General features: G+C 51.6%; 2 protein-coding genes across 2 annotated transcripts in view; both read right to left on the bottom strand.

The window, feature by feature from the left end:
• Positions 1-1444: 1444 nt before the first annotated feature.
• Positions 1445-12342, bottom strand: LOC140913062 (maestro heat-like repeat-containing protein family member 7). The gene is made up of 11 exons (XM_073348744.2): positions 12143-12342; positions 11630-11736; positions 11148-11270; positions 10767-10846; positions 10239-10344; positions 9933-10028; positions 9124-9228; positions 8547-8682; positions 8196-8398; positions 7897-8049; positions 1445-6918 (listed from the first exon to the last, which is right to left on the bottom strand). Exons 4-11 carry the CDS (start codon positions 10778-10780, stop codon positions 6826-6828), a joined length of 906 nt encoding a protein of 301 aa, XP_073204845.2. The 5' UTR covers positions 10781-10846; positions 11148-11270; positions 11630-11736; positions 12143-12342; the 3' UTR covers positions 1445-6825.
• Positions 12343-13448: 1106 nt separating this feature from the next.
• Positions 13449-24432, bottom strand: part of LOC140913678 (uncharacterized) — a 31856-nt gene continuing 20872 nt past the window's right edge. Inside the window, 1 exon segment of the mRNA XM_073350463.2 lies at positions 13449-13520. The gene's annotated coding sequence lies outside the window, so the exon portion shown is untranslated.

Here is a 24432-nt window from a genome sequence, read left to right as displayed (position 1 = left end):
AATCCTGTGCTTCAAAGTGGTTGGTGTCATTTGCAAATTTTAGAAGCATACTCTCCACTCCATTTTCCAAATCATTAATGAAAATATTGAATAGTACCGGACCTCGGACTAATCCCTGCCAGACCCACCAGGTGCACCCTCTCCGTTGGACAGCCAAACATGGAGAAGGGCTCTTGGAGTATGGGCTTTCAACCAGCTCTGCACCCACATTACACTAATTGCATCTCAACCACATTTCCCTCGTTTGCTTGTGAGAATGTCCTAAGGAACTGTGTCAAAAGCCTTAGTAACACCAAGATAGATCACATCTACTGTTTACCCACCTCCACTAGGCCCGTAACCCTGCCAAAGAAGGAAATAGGATTGGTTTGGAATGATTTGTTCTTGACAAATCCATGCTCGCTAGTCCTAAGAACCAAATTATCCTGTAGGTGCTGACAAACTGATTGTTTAAGAACATATTCCAGTATCTTTCCAGCTATGAGGCTAGCTAGTCTGTAAGTCCCAGGGTTCTTTGTTCCCCTTTCAAAGATAGGTCTTGTCTTGTTAATGGATGGGAAGATGTTCTTTTTGAGGGATCTCAGACGAGAACTGGGGCACAGCACCTGGTTTGTTAAGGCCACAAAAATGGAGGCAGGAACCTCTTTTCTCCTGCTGGCAAAGAACCCCAGGTACCTAAAAGACAGGGACTCACATCCCTGAATGGGCTTTAAACAAGGCAATGGTTACAAAATTTGGCCCCAGCCATTTCTTGTTTCCACGCACTAGACATTTTGGCAAACTTTAGAATTCCTTGGTGCTGAACACCGTGAAACTCCCCTCTCCCCTTCACAGAGGGCTTTAGCGCCCCTTCTCTCACTCGGGCTCACGACTGCCCAGAGTTCGAGAATATTCCCCGTTCCCATTGGAGAGATGGGGAGGAGCCTGGGGTACAGAGAAGGGAAGTGGCCGACCCAAGGGCCTACGCTGCCAGGGTGCTAGACGGGGGTGATTCTGGAGCGAGTTAAAGCCTGGGGAGGGGGCATCCTCCATCGAGAGGGGAAAGCCCAGGCTGGTCAGGGTGGCTGATCCCCCTCGCCCTCTGAGTGGGCACTTCGGGGTGGAGAAGAAGATTGACCAACTGCCAGAACTGCCACTTTGGAGGGTCCCACTCTCCCAGGTGGCAGGGGCTTATCCTGACACAATCCCAAAATTTGTCACTGTGGCAAAAATCCCCCTTTGCTAAAGAGAACAGGAAAAATGAAAAGGATCTGATTGTTCAGAAACCCCAAAACCAAACATCAAACTGGTGAATTTTCAACCTTTGCCATTTTATCCCTCCCCCCACCCCCCAGTGAAATGGTTCATCCCCTCAGCTGGGAGCTTTTATCCTGAGTCTGGGGATAAGTCTCCAACTCCCCCCCCCCCCCCCCACGCAGGTGAGAATGGTCCTTCCCCAGCCCAGAGTGGCAGTTGGTAATTAGGGGTGGGGGCAGGGTTGTGCAGTTTGAAAGTAGAGGGGGAATTGCCCAGAGTGGGACAGTCTGGGCCTGTATTGGCTCCATCCCACAATCCAAACCCCAGATGCCCTTTGCCCTTCACTGCGGCATTAACCCCTGGGAGCAGCAGCTGCAGGGGGCGAGAGGGGACGATGGGCTCAGGAGGATCAAACAGCTCCTGAATTTCTAACAGTCCCAGTGAATGTTCCCTGAGGGGCCACAACAGGCTGCACAGGGCTCAGACCCTGAGAGGTCCCTGCCCCCCACCCCCATATCCTGTGGGGCAGCCCCTGCTTCAGCCCCTAAGACGTCACTGCCACCCTGTATCCTGTGAGGCTCATCACACTCCACAGGGATCTATGAGATCACCCCCATTTCCTTTCCTTGCCCATCTTCACCATTTATGGCCAGGTAGCCCTACCCCATCTCTGTGGAGGGGCACCCCAGATGATGCGCCCAGGGGAGAGGAGCCTGTGTCTGCAGATCAGGTTCCTAATAAATTATTCTGTCTGAGGAGTACGTAAAAAGGACCATAATGATAAGCTGACCCTGGAGCCCATGCTGATCACTCAGCAACTGTCATGTGAGCCCAGATACACACCAGGAGAGTCTGTCTGCTTCGGCAACTGCCAAAACTGGTTGAGGAGAGGGAAGGGGATAACACTTAAGGGGTGGGAATGAAGGTTATCTCCACTGTATTGCAGGAGAATTTCAGCTTTCATTACAAAAGTTTCTAGCCCTCATGGTAGCAGAGAAAACCTTGAATACATGAAACCAGTGCACCTAACAGCTCAGAAACCTAAAGCACGTAAAAACCTCCAACTTCCATTTTCTTAGAACAGTCTCATGATTTTTAACCATTTGGGGGTGGCAAACAGTTTAGCTAACATGTACTGCTCAGGCAGGTTAGTCATAGTACAGCTCAGGTTCACCAGCAGGAGACAGAGGACAATAACTCCTGCTTTCTATCCCTATGCCCCAGCTAACAGGGATAATACTGACCCACCTCAGAGGGGCTGGCAGGGGTCACCACTGTCATGACTCAAGTTGGAATGAGTTGTGCTCTTGGTAGTGAAGGGCCCAGAATCAGTCCCCATGGATGCCCAGGGTGTCTGTATTGTGGCCATGGTTTGACTCACCTAGCATTACAGGCTGTTTAGCCCTGTGCATCTGCTCCTGGCCCTCTCTGGCACACAGCTCCAGAGAGAACAGAGGGTCTGAACCCCAAAGAATAAGCAATTGAATCAATGGATTTACTAAAGAATTATTGTGCCATACAGGTACATCATAAGGTCCTCTCATGGACTGGTAACTGGTTAAACACTGCTCTGCACTGACTTCCCTGACCAAGGGTCACCCAATGGCCCACTGCACCCCCAACTTAGCAGCTCCAGCTACTAAGAGAGCAAGACCCAGAGGCCTTCCTGCTCCTGGGACAGAGGAGTAGGTTGATGATCTACCCGGATGTGAGTGTTGGCCTTCCCCATGCCCATGGTCTATATTCCATTCAGGGCAGCACACAGGAACTGCGATTCCTATTCTGGATCAAGGGGTGGTTTCAGTTTGCTGGCAGGAGACTGTACATGAGCCCTTGCAGTTGCGGAGCGACCCAGGCACTAACACGGGCATGGACGTTTGAGGAACAGGGCAGAGGCCTGTGTGGGGCAAGGAGGGCAGGGATTTGGGAAGCAAGATCAGAGGATCCAACACTTTCTAATGTGGGACAGCATGATCCCCATTTCAAAGATAGAGAAAGTGAGGCACCAGGTGGGAGAGTGACCTGGCCAGGATCACGTGACCACTTAGTGACAGGGATGCAGTATAACCTGTTCCCTGCTCTCGTCACTGGACCCTGCTGCCCCTTCCAGCCATCCTCTCCCACAGGCCATCCCCACCACTCTCCAATACCAGGCTGTTTCCATAATGGAAGAAGGCTTGTAACAGTTCACTCACCGATAGGTGCCCCTTCCTGGCAAGGCCTGGTGGCACAGCTTTCTTGCTGGGCTAGCACCCCCGCCGAGAGTTGCCAGGGCCCTCTCGCAGTTTTTTCGCAGGTGACTGGCAGTTTTTTGGCAGGTGACCGTCTTTTAGTCCTCTCCTTCCTGAGTCGCGTTCATCCCAAAGGAAAAGTCCAAAAATGTCTTTAACCGAAACAAGGTCCTCCATCCCTTCGGGGGCTCTTCATCAGCCTGACTTTGGCTCGGCCTGCCCATGTTGTCCTTGGTAGCCCTTTCTATGGCCTTGTACACCCCCTTCCTTCGAGACCATGGGAGAACCAGTCCTACCCTGGATTCTAGGTTCTGCCCCAAGGCCCGGTACCGAACAGCTGGGCCTGCTCCTGTACCTTTGCTGCGGTTTTCCCTGGCTTTCCCCTCAGGTGGAGCTCACTCTGTAATCCATTTGGCCTAGCTCCAGGCTTTATAACCCACAGGCCAAGCCCCCGTTATATACCCTCCTCCTTAGAAACTGGCCCACATGGGGGGCAAGTTCTGTTCTTGTCCAAGCTTCATCCCTCGTCATCTCGTCGCTGTCACCGGCTGCGCGCTTGTACAGCCTGTGCCCACAGTGTCTCCAGCTCCACTGCCAGCTCCCTCACCGGAATGAAGAGGCATCCTCCTCTTCTGCAGTATCCCAACGCTCTTCCTGCAGCCTCTCATTCTCATTAACCGCTGCTTGCAGAGCCCGTTCTGAAGCCCTTAGCGTCTTCTGTAGCCTTTTCGCTGCTGCAGCTGCAGACGCCAAAACCTTTTCCATCAGGTCTGGGAACCCACCATGGACTGCTCCCCCCTTGTGTTTGTCCCTACTCCAGTCAGCTTCATCTCTGGGCCAACCATTTCGTCCTTCACCTCCCTGCAGCACCTGACAAGGTGTGTTGGTGGAGGGTCTGCAAAGTCCATGGCCATTCCTGCCACCTCCACGTTACCTGCCTCATGTGGGTTTGTGTCAGAGGAACCTTCTCCTTTCTTTCTAACCTCTTGGGGCCCTGGCCCCTCCTTTTGCCACTCAGCAATTTCCTAAGCAGGCCGTGTCTTTTGCTTCTTTGCGGCCAGTACGGGAACCCAGTCCCACCCTGACATTGGTAGCAGCCCAGGGCCCTGTACCCAATAGCAAGGTCTGCTCCTTTCTCTTTGCTGCAGGTTTCCCTGGGCACGTCCTACCTCTCTTCTCAAGTTCCCTTGCTGCTCTGCTCTCCCTTGACCTCGTTCTCATTCCTGTTGATACCCCAGCTGGGCTGTGTCACCACTGAAGTCTGGCTCTTTAGGGGGAGGTACCTGGTGCCTCTCAGTTAGGGCTCATTCTGTAATCAGCTTGGCTAGGCCCCAGGCTCTGCAGCCCAGGGGAAAGCACCCTGTTACAGGCCTGCTCTGCCCACTCCTACTGTTATTGGCCTGGAGTCCTTGCTCCCCATTTCAGACCTGGTTTCCAGAGGGGCTGAGCACACACAGGCCCCACTACCTGGAACTGGAGTTTGCTTCTTCTGGTGACTTGGACATTCAGGCCCTTCATCATTCAAAGGCTGACAGGTGTGGTGAGGGGGCTGGAGAAACCCCACTGTTGAGTGGAAGGAAGTCAAAGAGTTGGGATACTGGGAGATGATGGGTTCATTTGCCCTGCTGCAGGAAGTGGAGTTGGAGACCGGAGATGCCATGTGAACAAGACTACCTGATGCTCTCTTCCTGCCCGAGGGGCTGGAGCCTCCTGCCAGAAATGCTCTCAGGAGTCCAGGTTCGAGGACATCTCTGGGGAGCCCCTTCCTAGGAACAAAACGAGGGTGGTACGATGATGAAGACGTCTCTGTCCCAGAGCTGGGAGTCAGGGACGTGGGAAGCTCCCAGCCAGGCTGTGCATTGGGGAAGCCATTTCTCCCCCAAGAGACCCACAGGCCCCAAGAAGTAAATGGCTCTTAGCTCTATGGGGGAGTGGGGTCTTCCATCTAAGCCTCTTTGAGAGCCAGTGTTGCTTGCTTGGATGGGATGAGGTGACCTGTCCCCACTGCTCCCTGACGTGGCTCAGCTACAGGATGCGCACATCGGGGAGGCTGTAACAGATCCCAGGGCCTGGAAGACAGTTGGGAAGGAGGCTCCTATTCATTTCACACCCAGAGCCCCCATAGAAGGGCCAAGGGGAGAATAAAGGGCAGGAGGTGAAGCTAGCCCTGAGCCTCTGTCCCACCCCCACCTCCTCAAAAGTTTCCGAGCTTTCGTGGGGCTTGGGCTGTGGCCCTGACACAATGGCCTTTCCACACCCTATGGGGCAGGGAGAGCTTTGTTTGGGCGCAGGGGAAATGGGATGGGGGTAGACCAAGGAAAGGGGGGAGGGGAATGGGTGTGAGGAAAAGAGCTCCTGCCTCAGATGAAGGAATCTGGGGGGCAGAGGAAAGGACCCTGCTCCACAGAGAGGAGAGAGTTTCTGTGAGTGCCAGGGGGCTCCATTTCCCCTTCCACTCGCTCCCCATTTACAGGGAGTGTGAGGAGTTCAACCCACCACCGCTGGCACCTCTTGTTGGTCACTCCAGGAATAAGCTCTCAACCGCTGTGCAGTGCCCTTGACACGTGGTGTCTGGCCATCGTCTGCTCTGCTGCCCTGGGACCCGCGTTGCTGCCTGCTCAGCGGCATCCTCTTCGGCGCAGTACCGTTGTCTGCTTCAGGCCACTGCCCTCCAGCAGTGCCCACCACTCCAGTCTCACCCCCTTCCCGGGGGTGGGGATGTTAACAGCAGTCCTCCTGCTTGCACCTCCCTTGGTGGCCAACCACAACCCTTTAGTCTAGCCCCTCTGCTCAAGGTCTGGTTGCAGTCTGTCACAACCACTCTTCCACGGCCAGGTGCTGTACAAGGGGGAAAGGGGTGGACCGAGGCCTGCCCGCTCCTCTGGGTCCTGACCCAGGGACCCTCTAGCGGCAGCCTCCCTCTGCCCTTCTTCTCTCCCCTCTTGTCTGCCTAGTTTCCCTGGGCCACTTCACCTTTTGGCCCTATGCACCTTCTCGACCCTTTTTGGCATGGGCCGAGCCTGGCAGGTAACGGGCTGGAGCTCCATTCTGCTCCCCAAAGCCTGCCCAGCACTGCTCTGTCCAAGGTGCTGCTCCTTATACCAGGAGCCAGTCCTTCTCCCTTACTAGCCAGGGAGCGACCACCTTCGCCTCTGCTCGGCAGCCTTTATATAGGACCTAGCCTGGCCCTGATTGGCTGCCTCTTCCTCTGCTCTGATTGGCTTTCCTCAGGCCTTTACCGATTGGCTGCTGGCCTGCGCATCCTCTCTGGTCTGGTTCAGCCCTTCTTTCTCCAGGGGTGGGGCACTGCCAGAGCAGTACCTGCAGCAGAAGCAGGGAGCGGGAGTTGCTGGTGGCCTCAGAGGCAGAGCCCCTGCAGCGCCTCAGGTACCCGGCGCAAGTGCCGGATGACGCGGAGCTGGCGCATCACATTGGCCGTGACGCCCTCCTGCTGCAAGGGAACGAGGACCTGTCAGAGACTCAGACGCCCCCGCAGTATCAGGGGGAATTAAGGGCACCTGGAACCAGCAGCATTTCCACCCAGCACCCACCCACCTCTGAGAGATGGATTCCCCCTCCTGACCCCCAGAATGGAGTCTTCTTGTCCTTTCTAGTGACCTCCAGTGCCAGCTCCCCTTCTTGTAGAGTGAGCTCCTGCCACCTCCCCCTCAGTGCCCCTGACAGCTCTTCCACCTCCAATCCACAGCTCAAGTTCTCAGACCCCTCTCTTCCACCCCCACCCACGTTGGGCAGGCAGGGGGCTCTAGCAGAGGGGCAGGAGGGATTCTGACAGCAGTGAAGTGGGATGTGGGGAGGTTGAGACCTTTCCCCAAGTCATCCCAGCCACTAATGCTGAAGCCACAGGATGGCAGCCCTGGTGAATGGGGCAGATCAGCAGCCCCTGCTGACTGAATCCTCCCGTTCTCTCTAGAGCGGGTCCAGCCCTGCCAGCAGCAGGACAAGCTTCCCCCGCCCATGTGACTCAGAACAGCCTGGTCAGTCGCCATCACCCGTCAGTCCTTGGCCTCCCAGGCTGCCAATGATGGGAGCAACTCTGGGTGATGGCCCGGGAGACACGGACACTGAGCCACTGGGTGCAGCCCTGTGGGACAGGAGAGGCTCGCAGAGGGCACTTAGGGGGCTCTTCTGCCCTTCCCAAGAGAGACAGCACTGTGTCCCAAGAACATAAGTCCATGATGAGGTAATGCTGGTCATTAATTAGCCTTGCTAAAGCGCTGAGTTGGAGCTGCTCCGGGGACAAGCTGGCTCCCTCCTGCTCATGGAGGTGAATTCATCTCCCTTCCCAGTAGCACCTGCTCTCACTCTCATTCCCCGCCAGTCTCCTTGCTGTCAGGCCAGCGAATGGCCATAGGACGGGAATGAGGCCTGGGCCCCACCCCAATCTCCTGAGTCTAATGCAGCTGCTTACCTTGTCCCCCATCAGCTGCTGGGCTTCCCCCAGGAGGGAGTAGGTGAGGAGCAGCCCAGCCTGGCTGACACACAGTAGGGGGTCTTGGATGGCCAGCACTGCCGTCCGCAGGAAGAATCTTCTCTGCCCCTCTGAGAAGAACTTTCCGAAGACCTAAACAAACCGGATGTGAGGCTTCAGCAGATAGCCCAGAGCCAGGCTCCAAATCCTGGACTAGAATGGCATCTCCATCTAGTGGCTCCAGGAGGCAGCCACCCGCAGTGCCAGAGCTGTGTCATGCCCTGGCAGAGTGTCCTTACCTCCCCCACCCTGGCTGTGTTCTTGTAGCCCAGGAGCCTGCAGTCCTGGTGCCAGTCCCAGACCCACAGGTCTTTGGCCTCATGGACGGTCAGGCCTGGGAAAGAGAGACACACACACATTTGTTGTTCTGGTTGCAGTGCTTGTGTCCTTCCAATCCCATTGCTGGCTGCAGAGTTGGCAGAGTCCTCGCTGTGTGCCTGGCCTGACACAATTGCAGGGGGTGGTGTAGAAGACAGAAAGAGAGAGAGAGAGAGAGACTCATCCTCCAGCCGGGGTCAGTCTGAGAGAAATTGGCTGGGGTCCCAGTCTCACTCTTCTCTCAGGTGCCATTTCCCAGCTGGGTTCCTTACCCCTCTGGTGCAGCAGCAGCTGGTAGAGCCGGTAAACCCCCTCCCTGGCCTGCCAGGTGATGTCCTTGGCTGGGTAACCGATGAACAGAGCCAGCTGTGCCACTTGGTGACCCATCCTGGGGAATTTGGCTGAGTTCTAATGGAAGGGAGAGGGAGAGGGGATTCCATCAGCATTTTCCTGTCAGCTCCCAGTCCCCACCTGGGCCAGGACTCTCCTTCCCCTCAGCAGGAGATGCTAGAGGATAGGAGCTAGAGCTAGATCCTTAATTGTCTCTGCTCGCAAGGGAGCCTGGAGCACAGGGATGCAGGCAGGGCTCTACATGAGGATTTGCTTCCCCAGCTGCTCCAGGATGACAGGAAGGCATGAATCTGGAGCATGGTCCCCTTAAAAGCAAGAGTAGCCACTTAACCAGGACAAGAAGAACTTGACTCAAGCCAGGCTCATTCTCTGCTTTGACTCTGCCTCCCCAAGAGGTGCACTCCTAACCCACAGCCCCTGCAGCAGCAGATCCTACAGTCCGTTGGAGCCAGCCCACCTATGCCTGGAGTCAGGAAGCTGGGGTCAGAGGCCACTTACGTCGAACTCAGGGAGAGTGATGGTGGATCTGAGCAGGGTCGTGCTGCTCCTAATGGCCCTGGCTCTCTCTCGCGACACCCTGGACAAGATCCAGTAGTTAATGTGCTGTGGGGAAAGGAGGCAGCTCAGGATCAATGGGCAGGTGCATGTGTTGTGCTAATGAGCCCCTCCCCATTCCCAGGGGGCTGAGACATTGTATGAGGGGTGGAATAGCTGATTCATTGATTGTAGAGCTTTAGAAGGGGATTCTTGCCCCTAGGATGATGCTTGTAGGTCACAACTTGTCATTGTCTCTCTACATTGGGACAATGCTCAGTGTCGGGGCTGGTCCCATCCTCCCAGAACTCCTGATTCCTGAACAGCTCACCAGGAAGGAGACAGACTCCTCCCGCCTCCCTGGCTCTCAAGTCCTTGGTTGGGTGAAGGGACTGAGTATGAGCACAATTCCCCCAGGAATCTTGGGGCCCATCAGAGACAAGGGCTGATTCTCTGGGGTCCTCCTGTTTCTCTAGGAACGAGCTTGTGACTCTTCTCTGAGGACCATCTTCTGGATCTCACAGGAGGGGTTCAGACTCCCACTCCCCAAGCCAGCCAGGGGCCCCATGGTTAGTGCTCAACAGAACTAGGCAGAGCTCTGGCTTGAAGTCCCAGCTCCTTCCTCTTTTCTTCAAGGAGGAAGGGCCTGACACTGCATTGCACTGAGTGCCCTGACCAAGGACGGCCCACTGGGGGCCCAGCTAAGAGGACAGACTGGAAAAGGGATCTAAGAGTTACAGTAAAATTGCCCCCACCCCTCTCATCAGGCTCACCTCCAAGGTGTAGTGGAGCCTGTTGGTGTCTGGGGACTCTGCAAGCAGGTTCCCCAGCATGGCATCCAGGACGTCTGGCAAGACGCTATGCAGATCCTGCAAAGCAAGGGAGAGTCGTGGGTCAGAATTAGGGAAACTGCGGCTACACCTGCCACAGGATGGGAAGAGGGGGTCTCTGGGAAGCACTGGTGAGACCCCCAAACACATATCCTGGCCTCTCTCATTCACATCCTACTGCAGGCAATTCGCAAGGATTTGTGGCAGGATGACAGCTGGCTCTTCAACCCATGACTTAGCACGATCTACCTGGACTTGGGTGGTGTCCTTCTCTGTGCCCAGGGTGAAGACTGCATGCAGAGCAGCTCGAAGGAGGTGGGTCTCCAGCGCTGGCTCAAGGGCAGGTGTCATGGTGCTGGCAAGAGAGAGGAGCCGGTTTTAGACTGTGCAGTGCAGGGGTGGGACTGGCACCAACACGGACGAGAAGCTGCATGGAAATAGGTAGAGGCGGACGAGAACGGAAACTGAGGCACCAAGACGGGGACTGATAAGGCCAAGGTTTCCCAGACAGACAGTGGCAGGGCAGGAATGGTGCCTGTTCCCTGGACCCTGCTGCCCCTCCTGTATCTGATCCTCGGAGTCAGCCTCTCCCCAATGCCATTGCAATGTTACTGGAGGAAAAAGAACAGAGCAGCCAGGAAAGAGTGAACCTTCCCGCCACCTCTGCCAGAGGAGACACCCTTGGGACGTGACCTGGGAGTGGGAGGGGCAGTGACTCCCAGCCATGGGCCTGAGCAGCACCAGGGTTAGGGGAACCGCGCAAGAGGGTCTTGGTACCTGAGTTTGCCCATAGCAATCAGGGAGTTGGCCAGGACGGTGCCAGGTGGAGAGTCGTCAGGAAGCTCCTCAATGAGCTCCTGTGAGATCCAAAGAAGACAAAGGAGCGTGTGAGCTTTGGGCCCCATTGACACTTCCCAATTAGGAGATTACACAGCCAGTACCCCATGCAGCCAGGAGGATCCCCCCAGCTGCCTCCCGCTCCTCCGATTCCTGCCCACTATTTCTCCCATCTCCTCTCCCCAATCTTCAGCCCCAGCAATCCCTGCCCTCAGCTGCCCCTCCAGCACCAGCCATCCCCCAACCATCAGCCCGGGGAGACCCCTGCCCCTCCCATGTCTCTGTCCACCCTCCAGCTGCCGGGTGCCGTGTCTCACTCACCACAATCCTCTCCTCCACAGCCGCCTTGCAGCAGTGCGGCTCCAGTGTGTCCTGCCCTCTCTGCTGTGCAGCGAGACACGCGGGGTTTATGGTGTGCAGAAACAGGAGCTGTTGGGCCTCATCCTGCACCCACCAGGAGTGGGGTTAGAGGAGACAGAGCCAGTTAGCCAGGGACCTCCCTGCCCCAGCCACACCAGCTCCAGGACTTAGGCCTGAATGGGGGATAGTGGGGACCCACCCATTGTCCAAATCCCCCACGACTCCTACACCAACAGGGTCAGGAACTGGGACAGTGCCTGTGGGGGAGGAGACCCTGGCTGGTGTGTGACAAACACCCTTATCTTGGGGGTCCAAGATCATGGAGGAGAAAGGTCCCCATTAGGGGTGGTGGCTCATGAGGGCCAAGACCCTCTGCAGGGGGTTGGGATGCTGGGAAGGAGTGGGACAATCTCGGTTCTAGCACAGCTGGGGGACATTTGTACCTTTTCTCGGCCCTGGAGCTGCTCTAGGATGTTTTTGAGAGCAGCTTCCTCTGTGACCACATCCACCCAGTCCTCCTCCTCCTCGTCCTCTGAGTCCTTGGCGGTCCCTGCACCAGGGAGAGAAGGGGACAGGGTGACTCCTGCTGCCTCTTGGGGGAAGGACAGGGGCATGGTGGGGCAATGTGCCCCCTTCCCACCTCTGGGACCTAGGGAAGATCAGGCCCCACACTCCCCCCTCTCAGTGATGCCTTCAGCCCCCAACTTTTTCAGGAGCCCATAGCAAAGAGACCCCCCACACTGTCCTGGACTCCCTGGGAGGTGCCTCTCCACCTGCCCCCCGCCCAATGGAGCACCAAGGACCAAAGTGGCAGCATCTAGTGTCAGTGGGGTTCACGTGGCTCAGGCCAGACACCTGGGCTGGGGACCCACCCCCATAGCACTGGTCGAGGGCCTGGGCCCAGGGGGTTCACAGCCCCCTCCTCACCCCTCCCTGAGCCCAGCCTGGCTCCTCACCTGGAACAAAGCAGAAGCGTCCATTGGCCTCGCTGCTGCCCGAGTCCCAGGCGCTGCGGCTGTCCCATGGGGAGCGGGCCGAGCTCCTGGTGCTGGGACAGGGATCCTCCACCTCCTGCCCTAGGGAGGCTGGAAGGTCCTCAGGGACCGGGCAGGGTGATGCCTCCTGCTGGAAATCAGGGCTGGGCTCCTGGGGCCGCTGCTGCCCACACAACAAGCCCCAGAGCCACCCTGCCCGGTTCCACTCCTGGGCTGGGTCCTGCCTGCCCAGCCGCACCCTGGCCCAGCTCCATTTTGGCCTAGCCACTGCCTCTCCCACCTCGGCACCTGCGCCAGGAGCGGGTTTCCTCTGCCAGTAGGCTGGGCACTTCCACCTCCTGGTCCGGCTAAGGGCTCCTTCCCCACCAGCAGGGACGGAGGGGCCGCTCTGCTCCTGGGGAGGATGGCAGCTGCTTCGCTCAGGCTCTGGGGCCACCTGCAGAGCCTTCTTCCTGAACATCCTCAGGAGCCTGGCCATCCTGGAACCGAGCGGGGAGTAGGCGTGAGTCTGGGGTCAAGGCAGCCTCTCACGAACCAGCCTTTTTCGTCCCTCCCCATCTCTGCCCCAGCCAGAGCAGCTCGTACTCCCACCACAGGGGTGCAGGGAGTGCAAGCTACACAAACTGGCAGGAGTTTATCGCATGATCTGCTCCCAATGTTCCCCCTCGTCATCCCTGGTGCTGCAGTAACCGGGGAGTCTCATCCTTTTCGAGCACTGGGGTCAGTCACAAAGACCATCGGTCACTTTGGACAAGCAGCTCCCTCCTGCCATCCCAGGCCACGCTCCCCTGTCCAGGCTAGAGAAGGAACAGAACCCAGGAGTCCAGACTTCTCCTGGGAAACTATTGCCCACTTCAAAGTCCCCAGGCATAGCAAGGCCAGGGCCCCCTTGTTTCCCATTGATTTCCATGCTCAGCAGCTCACAAGGTCTGGCCCAGTTCAGAGACTCTCAACCTGGGGAACAGTCTCCCACAAGGGAAGGGCTGGGAGCCCCATTGCTGGGAGCTTTCCAAACACACTGGAGACGGCTCTGGAGAAGCCCCTCCCCGGTCTGAGAGTGAGGGGCTCCTGGGGGCTGTTTGCAAATCCAATCTCCTTTGGGAGAGATTCTCCCCCCCTCTTTCTGCTTCTCCCCAGATAGACAGGGAAAGCCAAAGAGGAACCCTAATGCCACTCACTTGCTCTCGGTGATGGAGTGATGGATGGAGGATGTTCAGTGTCGTCCCTCGCCCTTCTCCTCACCCTCCAAGCCCAAGGTGGCCTGGAGAGGGTGGTGGTGACCTGAGGAGTTACCCTGCCCAGCCACCAGACAGGGTGATGACACTGGGGGATCGACTGGCTGTGAAAACAAGAGTCTGTCTTATTGCCAAGGGACGGAGAAACTTGGCCAACAGCAGGGGGTACAGATCACTGCCGTAGTGCGCGGGTGACAGCGCCTCCAGGATCCTGACATCCCAGCACTTTACACACCTTCCTGAAGCCTCCCAAACCCTCTGGGCTGTCAGGATTGCGACCCCAACCCTACTGATGAGAAACAGGCCTGGGGAGGGGAAGCTACTGGCTCAGGGTCACACCAAGTGTCAGAGCTATGGATGGGACCCAGCAGTCCTTATTTCCAGGCCCCTTCGCTAACCACTGCTGCACACTCCCTCCCACAGCTGGCAATTACAGCCAGGCCCTCATGTCCGCTCCCCCTGACTTTCAGAGGGAGTGTGCTCCGCTGGAGTGACTGGACCAGGGAATTGGGAGTCAGGACTCCTGAATTCCATTGCTGGGTTTCCTATTGGTTCCATTGCTGGTTGTTTTCCTTTTCCTGTGGGACTTTGGGCAAGTTGCTCCCCTGTCTATGGCTCTGTCCCCAGCAGTCAAATAGGAATTTAATACTTTCCCGCTATTGGAAAGTGCTGGGAGAATCCCCCAGCAAAAGCTGCTCTGACAGTGCTAAGCAGCATCTGACCATTAGAGGTCAGAGCGCACTGCCCAGGAGGAGGAGTGTTTGGCTCTGGGGTTTCACTTCAGCCCAGTCTATAGAGAGGGGCCCAGCCAGGGAGTTTGGCTCAAGAAGACCAATTCTCCAATTTGTTAAGGGTGTTTTCAATTCCAATCCTGTGCTTCAAAGTGGTTGGTGTCATTTGCAAATTTTAGAAGCATACTCTCCACTCCATTTTCCAAATCATTAATGAAAATATTGAATCGTACCGGACCTCGGACTGATCCCTGCCGGACCCACTATGTTCATCCTCTCCATTGGACAGCCAAACATGGAGAAGGGCTCTTGGAATATGGGCTTTCAACCAGCTCTGCACCCACATTACACTAATTGCATCTAGACCACATTTCCTTCCTTTGCTTGTGAGAATGTCCTAAGGAACCGTGTCAAAAGCCTTAGTAACACCAAGATAGATCACATCTACTGTTTACCCACCTCTACCAGGCCCGTAACTCTGCCAAAGAAGGAAATAGGATTGGTTTGGAATGATTTGTTCTTGACAAATCCATGCTCGCTAGTCCTAAGAACCAAATTATCCTGTAGGTGCTGACAAACTGATTGTTTAATAATGTATTCCAGTATCTTTCCAGCTATGGAAGTGAGGCTAACTAGTCTGTAAGTTCCAGGGTTCTCTTTGTTGTTCCCCCTTTAAAGATAGGTCTTGTCTTGTTAATGGATGGGAAGATGTTCTTTTTCAGGGATCTCAGACGAGAACTGGGGCACAGCACCTGGTTTGTTAAGGCCACAAAAATGGAGGCAGGAACCTCTTCTCTCCTGCTGGCAAAGAACCCCAGGTACCTAAAAGACAGGGACTCACATCCCTGAATGGGCTTTAAAAAAGGCAGTGGTTACAAAATTTGGCCCCGAACATTTCTTGTTTCCGCAGACTAGACATTTTAGCAAACTTTAGAATTCCTTGGTGCTAAACACCGTGAAACTCCCCTTTCCCCTTCACACAGGGCTTTAACGCCCTGTCATAACCATAAGGGTAGCCTCAAATTAAGAAGCTCAAATTACCTGGTTGGCACCTGACCAAAGGAACCAATGGGGACAAAAGTTACTTTCAAATCTGTGGGGGAGGGTTTGTTTTGGGTTCTTTGTTTCTGTGGCCGTTCTCTCTTGGGACTAAGAGGCTAATAAGGATCTTAGGGATAATGGTAGCATGACAAATGGGAATGAGGATATGGGAGGTAGATATTACCATATCTGAGGTAGAAGCAACACTCAAACAGCTTAATGGGACTAAATCGGGGGTCCCAGATAATTTTCATCCAAGAATATTAAAGGAATTGGCACATGAAATTGCAAGCTGTCAAGGTTCCTTCCCCACTCTTTGGTATAGATTTGGGGACCTGCATGAAAACCCCCTAAGCTTATTTTTACCAGCTTAGGTTAAAACTTCCCCATGGTACAAACTATTTTACCTTTTGCCCTTGGACTTTATTGCTGCCACCACCAAGCGTCTAACAGATATATAACAGGGAAAGAGCCCGCTTGGAAACGTCTTTCCCCACAAAATCCTCCCCAAACCCTACACCCTTGATAAAAATCATCACCAATTTGCATAGGTGAACACAGACCCAAGCCCTTGGATCTTAAGAACAATGAAAAAGCAATCACGTTCTTAAAAGAAGAATTTTAATAGAAGAAAAAATAAAAGAATCACCTCTGTAAAATCAGGATGGTAAATACCTTACAGGGTAATCAGATTCAAAACATAGAGAATCCCTCTAGGCAAAATCTTAAGTTACAAAAAGACACAAAAACAGGAATATCCATTCCATTCAGCACAGCTTATTTTCTCAGCCATTTAAACAAAACAGAATCTAACGCATATCTAGCTAGATTACTTACTAAGTTCTAAGACTCCATTCCTGTTCTGTCCCCGGCAAAAGCATCACACAGACCACGAGAACCTTTGTTTCTCCTCCCCTCCAGCTTTGACAGTATCTTGTCTCCTCACTGGTCATTTTGGTCAGGTGCCAGCGAGGTTATCCTAGCTTCTTAACCCTTTACAGGTGAAAGGGTTTTTCCTCTGGCCAGGAGGGATTTTAAAGATGTTTACCCTTCCCTTTATATTTATGACACAAGCCCATTAGCAAGAATTTTTAATGAATCTGTAAACTCAGGGGTTGTACTGTATGATTGGAGAATTGCTAACATAGTTCCTATTTTTAAGAAAGAAAAAAGAAGTGATCCAGGTAACTACAGGCCTGTTAGTTTGACATCTGTAGTATGCAAGGTCTTGGAAAAAATTTTGAAAGAGAAAGTAGTTAAGGACATTGAGGTCAATGGTAAATGGGACAAAATACAACATGGTTTTACAAAAGGTAGATCATGCCAAACCAACCTGATCTCCTTCTTTGAGAAAGTAACAGATTTTTTAGACAAAGGAAACACAGTGGATCTAATTTACCTAGATTTCAGAAAGGCGTTCGATACCGTGCCACATGGGGAATTATTAGTTAAATTGGAAAAGATGGGGATCAATATGAAAATTGAAAGGTGGATAAGGAATTGGTTAAAGGAGATACTACAACGGGTCCTACTGAAAGGTGAACTGTCAGGCTGGAGGGAGGTTACCAGTGGAGTTCCTCAGGGATCGGTTTTGGGACCAATCTTTTTATTACTGACCTCAGCACAAAAAGTGGGAGTGTGCTAATAAAGTTTGAGGATGATACAAAGCTGGGAGGTATTGCCAATTTAGAGAAGGAACGGGATATCATACAGGAAGATCTGGATGACCTTGTAAGCCGGAGTAATAGTAATAGGATGAAATTTAATAGTGAGAAGTGTAAGGTCATGCATTTAGGGATTAATAACAAGAATTTTAGTTATAAACTGGGGACGCATCAATTAGAAGTAACGGAGGAAGAGAAAGACCTTGGAGTATTAGTTGACCACAGGATGACTATGAGTCGCCAATGTGATATGGCTGTGAAAAAAAGCTAATGTCGTCTTGGGATGCATCAGGAGAGGTATTTCCAGTAGAGATAAGGAGGTTTTAGTACCGTTATACAAGGCACTGGTGAGACCTCATCTGGAATACTGTGTGCAGTTCTGGTCTCCCACGTTTAAGAAGGATGAATTCAAACTGGAACAGGTACAGAGAAGGGCTACTAGGATGATCCGAGGAATGGAAAACCTGTCTTATGAAAGGAGACTCAAGGAGCTTGGCTTGTTTAGCCTAACCAAAAGAAGGTTGAGGGGAGATATGATTGCTCTCTATAAATATATCAGAGGGATAAATACCAGAGACGGAGAGGAATTATTTAAGCTCAGTACCAATGTGGACACAAGAACAAATAGATATAAACTGGCCATCGCGAAGTTTAGACTTGTAATTAGACAAAGGTTTCTAACCATCAGAGGAGTGAAGTTCTGGAATAGCCTTCCAAGGGAAGCAGTGGAGCAAAAGACTTATCTGGCTTCAAGATTAAACTCGATAAGTTTATGGAGGAGATGGTATGATGGGATAACATGATTTTGGCAATTAATTGATCTTTAACTATTCACGGTAAATAGGCCCAATGGCCTGTGATGGGATGTTAGATGGGGTGGGATCTGAGTTACTACAGAGAATTCTTTCCTGGGTATCTGGCTGGTGAATCTTGCCTACATTCTCAGGGTTCAGCTGATCACCATATTTGGGGTCGGGAAGGATTTCCTTCAGGGCAGATTGGAAGAGGCCCTGGAGGTTTTTCGCCTTCCTCTGTAGCATGGGGCACGGGTCACTTGCTGGAGGATTCTCTGCACCTGGAAGTCTTTAAACCATGATTTGAGGACTTCAATAGCTCAGACATAGATGAGAAGTTTATTGCAGGAGTGGGTGGGTGGGATTCTGTGGCCTGCATTGTGCAGGAGGTCAGACTAGATGATCATAATGGTCCCTTCTGACTTTAATATCTATGAGTCTATGCGAGGGGCCAGACAGAAATCCATCTTCTCCAACGCATCCTAATCCAAGTCTCCAATATTGCAACTAGTATAGGTAAGCCAGGCAAGGCGGATTAGTTTTTCTTTTGTTTTGCTTTTGAATTTTCCCTGTGCTAAGAGGGAGGTTTATTCCTGTTTTCTGTAACTTTAAGGTTTTGCCCACAGGGGAATCCTCTGTGTTTTGAATCTCAATACCCTGTAAAGTATTTTCCATCCTGATTTTACAGAGATGATTTTTACCTTTTTTTTTAATAAAAACTTTCTTTTAAGAACATAACTGATTTTTCCATTGTTCCAAGACCCAGGGGTTTGGGTCTTTGATCATTTTGTAACCAATTGGTTAGGATATTATTCTCAAGCCTCCTCAGGAAAGGGGTTGTAAGGGCTTGGGGGGATTGCTGGGGGAAGAAGAACTCCAAGTGGTCCTTTTCCCTGGTTCTTTGTTAAATCACTTGGTGGTTGCAGCATACCTCAGTCCAAGGACAAATAGAGATTTGTGCCTTGGGGAAGTTTTTAACCTAAGCTGGTAGAAATAAGCTTAGGGGGTCTCTCATGCAGGTCCCCACATCTGTACTCTAGAGTTCAGAGTGGAGAGGGAACTCTGACATGCCCCTTCTCTCACTCAGGCTCACGACTGCCCAGAGTTTGATAATTGTCCCTGTTCCCATTGGACAGATGGGGAGGAGCGTGGGGTACAGAGAAGGGAAGTGACCTACCCAAGGGCCTACACAGCAAGGCGGTGGCAGAGCCAGAAAGAGAAGTCACCAGTCCTGACTCCTGTTCTAACGGACCACAACCTCCCTCCCCGTCCCCCTCCCCCTCGGCAGGGATAGAGCCCAGGAATTGAGATGGTGGGGAAATTTCATTGAAACTGTTTCTGTCAGAAAATCCCATTCAGACTAAACCAGTTTGTTTCTTGAAATCATAACAAGTGGGATGAAAATTCTTTGCACAAATATTTTGTTGCAAAACAAATGCATTTCCTGTTTGTCACAGTGTGTTAAATTGTCTTGCCACACACAAAGAGGAGACACTTAGATCTCGAAAATTAGATAAGCTGCTTCAGTCTGAGCTAAGTAGTTGCTGCTCTTAACAATTTCAAAATAAAAAAATACCAATAAAATAGAATATTTCAGCTATTCTATGATGTCATAATCTGATCTGAGTAAACGTGATAGGACACCTCATATGCACTTCTCATAGTGACACTCTCCAATGGATCCCCATCCTCTATCCACCGTGAGGTAGGTAGGAGAGGATCATTATTATTCCTACTTGAAAGAGGGAGAAGCTAACGCTGAGAAAGGAGAATTGACTTGTCTTAGGTCACACAGCCAGTCAGTGGCAGAGTTGGGAATAGGACCCAAGAGCCCTGATTTTCAAACTAACCATCGGATCTTGAATTTCATACATTGAATGACCTGAATAAAGTGCTCTCCAATGAGCTCCAGACCAACAACAGGGCACAGGAATTATTCAGCAAGTATTTTAGGAGAACTGGAATGTTAGAGAGAATCATGAACTGCTCAGAGACAATTAATGCCAAAAAGCAGCAAAATTCGTCAAACATATGACTGGTTATGACTTACTTTCTTGGTCTTAAAAGAGAACAACAAGAACCTGAGACTACTCTCTGTCAATAACCCCCTGCTCAGGCAATCAGGGTAGAGACTGAGGACGGGAGGCTGAGGGTTCTCACCAGAGAGCCCAAAGGGTGGCCCAGGTCACTGGTGGGGATCAGTGCCTAAGCGCTATTTCAGCCCCACATTTTTGGGGGTCCTCCCACAGTGGGAGCTGCAGAGCTCTCCCCCATGACACACACACCTCCTGGTGTTGGGAGGGGAACAGGAGAAAGGACAAAAGAAACAAGAGAAGAAGAGAAAGGAGGGAGGGATGGAGGAAAAGGTGAAACAAAAAGGACAAACCCTAATGTCCCCAGTGATTCTAAGGGACAAAATTCTAGGTGCGGAATAAAATTCTGCCTCCTTAAGCTCGTGTTTTCCACGCCTAGAATTCATCTCTCACCAGATGAATCAGACTGAGCAGGTTTCAAACCTCGAGGAGGCTCTTACCTTCTAAACAGGGACGTCTGTTTTCTACTCAAATCAGTAAAAGGAAAGGAGAAAACTCAAAAGAGGTTCCTCCTCGCGCTCACATACGTGAACCCTAATACTCTCTCAGTCCTCAAAGAGAGACCTCAAGAAGGAGACTTGCTGAAGCAAAGCCACACGGGTCTGTGAGGTTTCCCTGGCCCCTCGCCCCTGTCCTGCCTGGCTGATGTCAGCATCTCTCTGTGAGGTCACCACCTCCCCCCCACCTTGGGCCAATAGTCTGAGGTCCTGCAAAAGGCCTTTGTGATGTCACTGCCACACCCCTCCCTTGCTGTGCTAATGTCCTGCCGCTGGACAGGCACTTTGGAGGTTTGAGCTACTCCCTGTGGATCACCCCACTCAATGACTGTTCATTCTCGGAAGCAAGCTGGCTAGACAGTAAAACATCAGACGCTGCTCCCAGTGCTCCACTCAGTTTTTCCGAAATGAGGAGACTTTGTGGCCAGAAGAGACCATTAGAGCGTCTAATCTGACACCCTGCATGTCACAGGCCCCCTGTATGACACAATAGCTACTTTTTGGGCAAACACATTCTAGAAAGGATCTAGTCTTTGTTAGGATATAGATATTCAGGCCTGTCTGTAAAGGCCTATACTTTAAGAATTTAGGTATATGTTTATCATTTAGCTAGTTATAGAGGTATAAAAGAAAGAATCTGTGTAAGGGCCTTTTCTCACTGTGACAGTCTGAGGCCCTGTGCTTAGGCTAAGGCCTCTGGATAAGCAGCAGAGGCAGCCATAAGCTGGGAAGCGAATGGTCACATCCTTACATTCCAAACCAGTCATTGAAATAAGGCAATCTGGGGCTCTTAGAAAGGTGATCCAATTTATCACCTTTAGAGAAAGGATGTAAAAGGAAGATGTAAAAGGAAATTTAGTTTGATAGTTTTCCGTTTGGTAAGAACTCACTTATCAATAGACCCAGCTAGGAAACCCTTATGTCTTCATAGATATAGTTGTGAAATCCTCACTTCTGTATTGTTTTGTCAGTATAGTTCCCACTTTGCTATTGTTTATTTGCATGGTCTCTGTCTGGTTCTGTGATTGTTTCTGTCTGCTGTATAATTAAATTTGCTGGGTGTAAACTAATTAAGGTGGTGGGATATAATTGGTTGGCTAATCATTTACAATATGTTAGGATTGGTTAGATAAATTTCATAAAATGATTGGTTAAGGTATAGCTGAGATTACTACTATATAAATTAGGGGCAAACAGGACGTAAGTTGGGATTCGAAAATAAGGAAAAAGGAACTTGGATTTAAGCTTGCTGGAAGTTCACCCCAGTAAACATTGAATTGTTTGCACCTTCAGACTTTCGGTATTGTTGCTCTCTGTTCATGTGAGAAGGACCAAGGAAGTGGGAGAGTGAAGGAATAAGCTCTCTAACAGTCTTCATTAAATGACATCAAGAGATGGCGAATCCACCACTTTCCTTGGTAGCTTGTTCCTGTGGTGAATCATCCTTACTGTTGAATATTTCTAGTAATTGCCATTTAAGGCTCCCAAAGAACTTTGCACTTGGGAATTAAGCCTCAACTCCTCCCCATTTTTCAGATGGAACAACTGAGGCACGAAGGAGCAGTGATGATTTGCCTAAGTCTCCAAGCGAGTCAGTGAAAGAACTGGGGAATAGAACCCAGGAGTCCTGCCTCCCAGCCCCCACTAGACAGACCTGTCCCTGTTCTGACCATGTCTACGGGGTCCCTCTGTGTATTATACACACAAAATCTCCAAAAGGCTCTCCCTAATAACCCTGGTCATGGAGCAGCCACGTGGGTTACACACTGAACAGTGCTTCACTCTCTGTATTTCCCTGCTATGTCAGACCAATCGTGAAGTCTGAACGTGCCCATACCTGAGGGATGCTGCACACGGTGGAATAGGAACTGGCCTATGCTCCCAGACATGAACTCCTGCAGAGGGGGTGACACCGAATTCCCCACCCCAGTTCTTACCTATATGTTGGGGATTGGTTCTGCTTTGAGCAGGGGGCTGGACTAGATGACCTCCTGAGGTCCCTTCCAACCCTGATATTCTATGATTCTATGTCTCCTGGCTCCCCTCTGGGGCCTAAATGATCTCTGGCTTTACTTCTTCTGGTAGATCCTAGAACACAGGATCAGGGGTTAACATGACTCCAGTGGGGATTTCCCACAGGAGAGCTGTAGAGAAGAGGGAGCCCGAGCAGCTGTGGCTGTTTCCGTGGCCTGGGGGCTTTACAGCACGGCCGCAGAGGGGACTCAGGGATCAGCTGGACTCTGCCCCACCGTCTGTCATCTCCTGCAATATTCCCCAGGTGACCAAGATGCCCCAGGAGGTCAGTGAAAGGATTATGAAAGCTGAGTGTTTTCTTCTCAGTGGGCTGGAGAAGCAGCTCTGTGAGGGGGGGCACGGGCACTTGTGATCAGCTTTCAGGTGCCAGGAAGAGCGGTTCAGAGAGTTATGAACAATCCTTCCAAACTCTATCAGGGAAATCCTGTCTTTGCTAGTGCCTCCACCCCTTGCTCCCAAGGGCTCTGCAGACACCCTGGCTCTGCACAAGAGAGACAGCTCTTCCTAATAAATGCAGCCCACAGCCGGGATAAATGATCTACTATTGCAGCTGCCAGCCAAGGGGGAGTCGCCTTGAGCTCAAGTGGCAGAGGCTGGTCGTGTTGAGGCTGAGGGTTCCCACGTGCACAGCATATGGAAACAGCACCCCTTCTGCGCAGCCTGTGGCTATACTAACCCAAACATAGCAGGATTGATGTTTCCCCTAGAAAGGGGTGGCAGGATTTGGGTAGCAGGAGCAGCGTGTTGAATGGCAAAGGCAGGACAAGGTGTGGATGGATCCTAAGGTTGTAGATAAAAACCTCCCCTTGCCATTTTGGAAATGCCAAGTTGGCTCAATGAAGCCCCAGCACAGCACTGCACCGAAAACAGTTTTCAGAGGAAAACACTAGGGCTCACATCCCGCCACCAGGAAATCTGGAATTCATTGTTATTGTTGTTATACAGATTAACGTGCTAAACCACCATGAAGGGAAAGGATGTGAGCCGGGTCACCATGGCTCCACGCTGTCTTTCTAGAAATAGGAACTTCCAGTCGCACCCCCAGCTCTAGCCCACTAGACTCCACTCCCCTCCCAGAGCTGGGAATAAAACCCAGAAGTCCTGACTTTCCCCCACCCAACCCCCTGCTCTAGATCCTGGAATTGGGGGTGGGGAAGTTGCGATAGGAGTAAGTGAAATTAAGTCTATGGATGAAAAAGGAGTAAAAAAAAAGTTGTGTGCCTCCAGGGAGCAACTACTGAGACCCTCACTGATTACTGGGATTGATACAGTTTCTGACCCCTCTAGCCATTTCTGCTTCCCAACTCCACATCCCAACACACAGCCACATGGAGGTAACTTCCTGAACAATGTCCCAGTTGGATCTGGTACTGTGGTAAATGAAGGGGGACAGGTAGCTCCCTGTTATGGACACCCAGCCAGCCAGTTAGCTATAAAATCCCTCTTAGTAGCTGTTCTCCACTTGCTTTACCTGTAAAGGGTTAAAAAGTCTCACTGCGATGCATAGGGAAAAGGAAGTGAATTGGCACCTGACCAAAAGAGCCAATGGAAAGGCTGGAACTTTTTAAAATTGAGAAAAACGCCCCCTTTGTCTCTGTCTGTCTGTCTGTTCTCCCGGGAAGAGGGGGACCAAGCAGCGATGCTGTAAGAAGCTTGGGCCAGGTATGAAAAATCATCAGATCATATCTAGAAACTACTCATCTGAAACCTCAGATATGTAAATAGACCAGGAAATGTCTAGGAAGATGCGATTATGTTTCTCTCTTTTATTTCTTTATGGTTTGTGGATTCCTCTGTGCTAACCCTAGGTGCTCTTGGCACCTTTAAGTTGGAACTCAAATAAACTATTTTTGGTGCTTAATCCTTGTAATTTTTTTTTTTTAAATCAAGCAATAGCTGAGTTTACAGATTTATTTTCTTTCCTTTATTTTAAAAATAAAATTTGCCTTTTTTAAGAATAGAATTAAATTTGTATGTCTTAAAAGGTTTGCGCACATGTTGTTTAATTAGCTGGTGGCAACAGCCAAATTCCTTTTTTATTTCTTTCTCAGCTCTTCCCCGGAGGGAGTGGGGGGGGGAGGGGGGTGAAAGGGCTTGAGGGTACCGCCCAGGAAGGAGTTCCCAAGTGCGCCTTCCTGGTCTCTCAAAGGGGTTCTGCACTT

This window comes from Lepidochelys kempii, chromosome 6 (assembly GCF_965140285.1).
Source record: "Lepidochelys kempii isolate rLepKem1 chromosome 6, rLepKem1.hap1, whole genome shotgun sequence".
NCBI classification, from domain to species: Eukaryota; Metazoa; Chordata; order Testudines; family Cheloniidae; genus Lepidochelys; species Lepidochelys kempii.
This window is presented reverse-complemented; position numbering and strand designations above follow the sequence as displayed.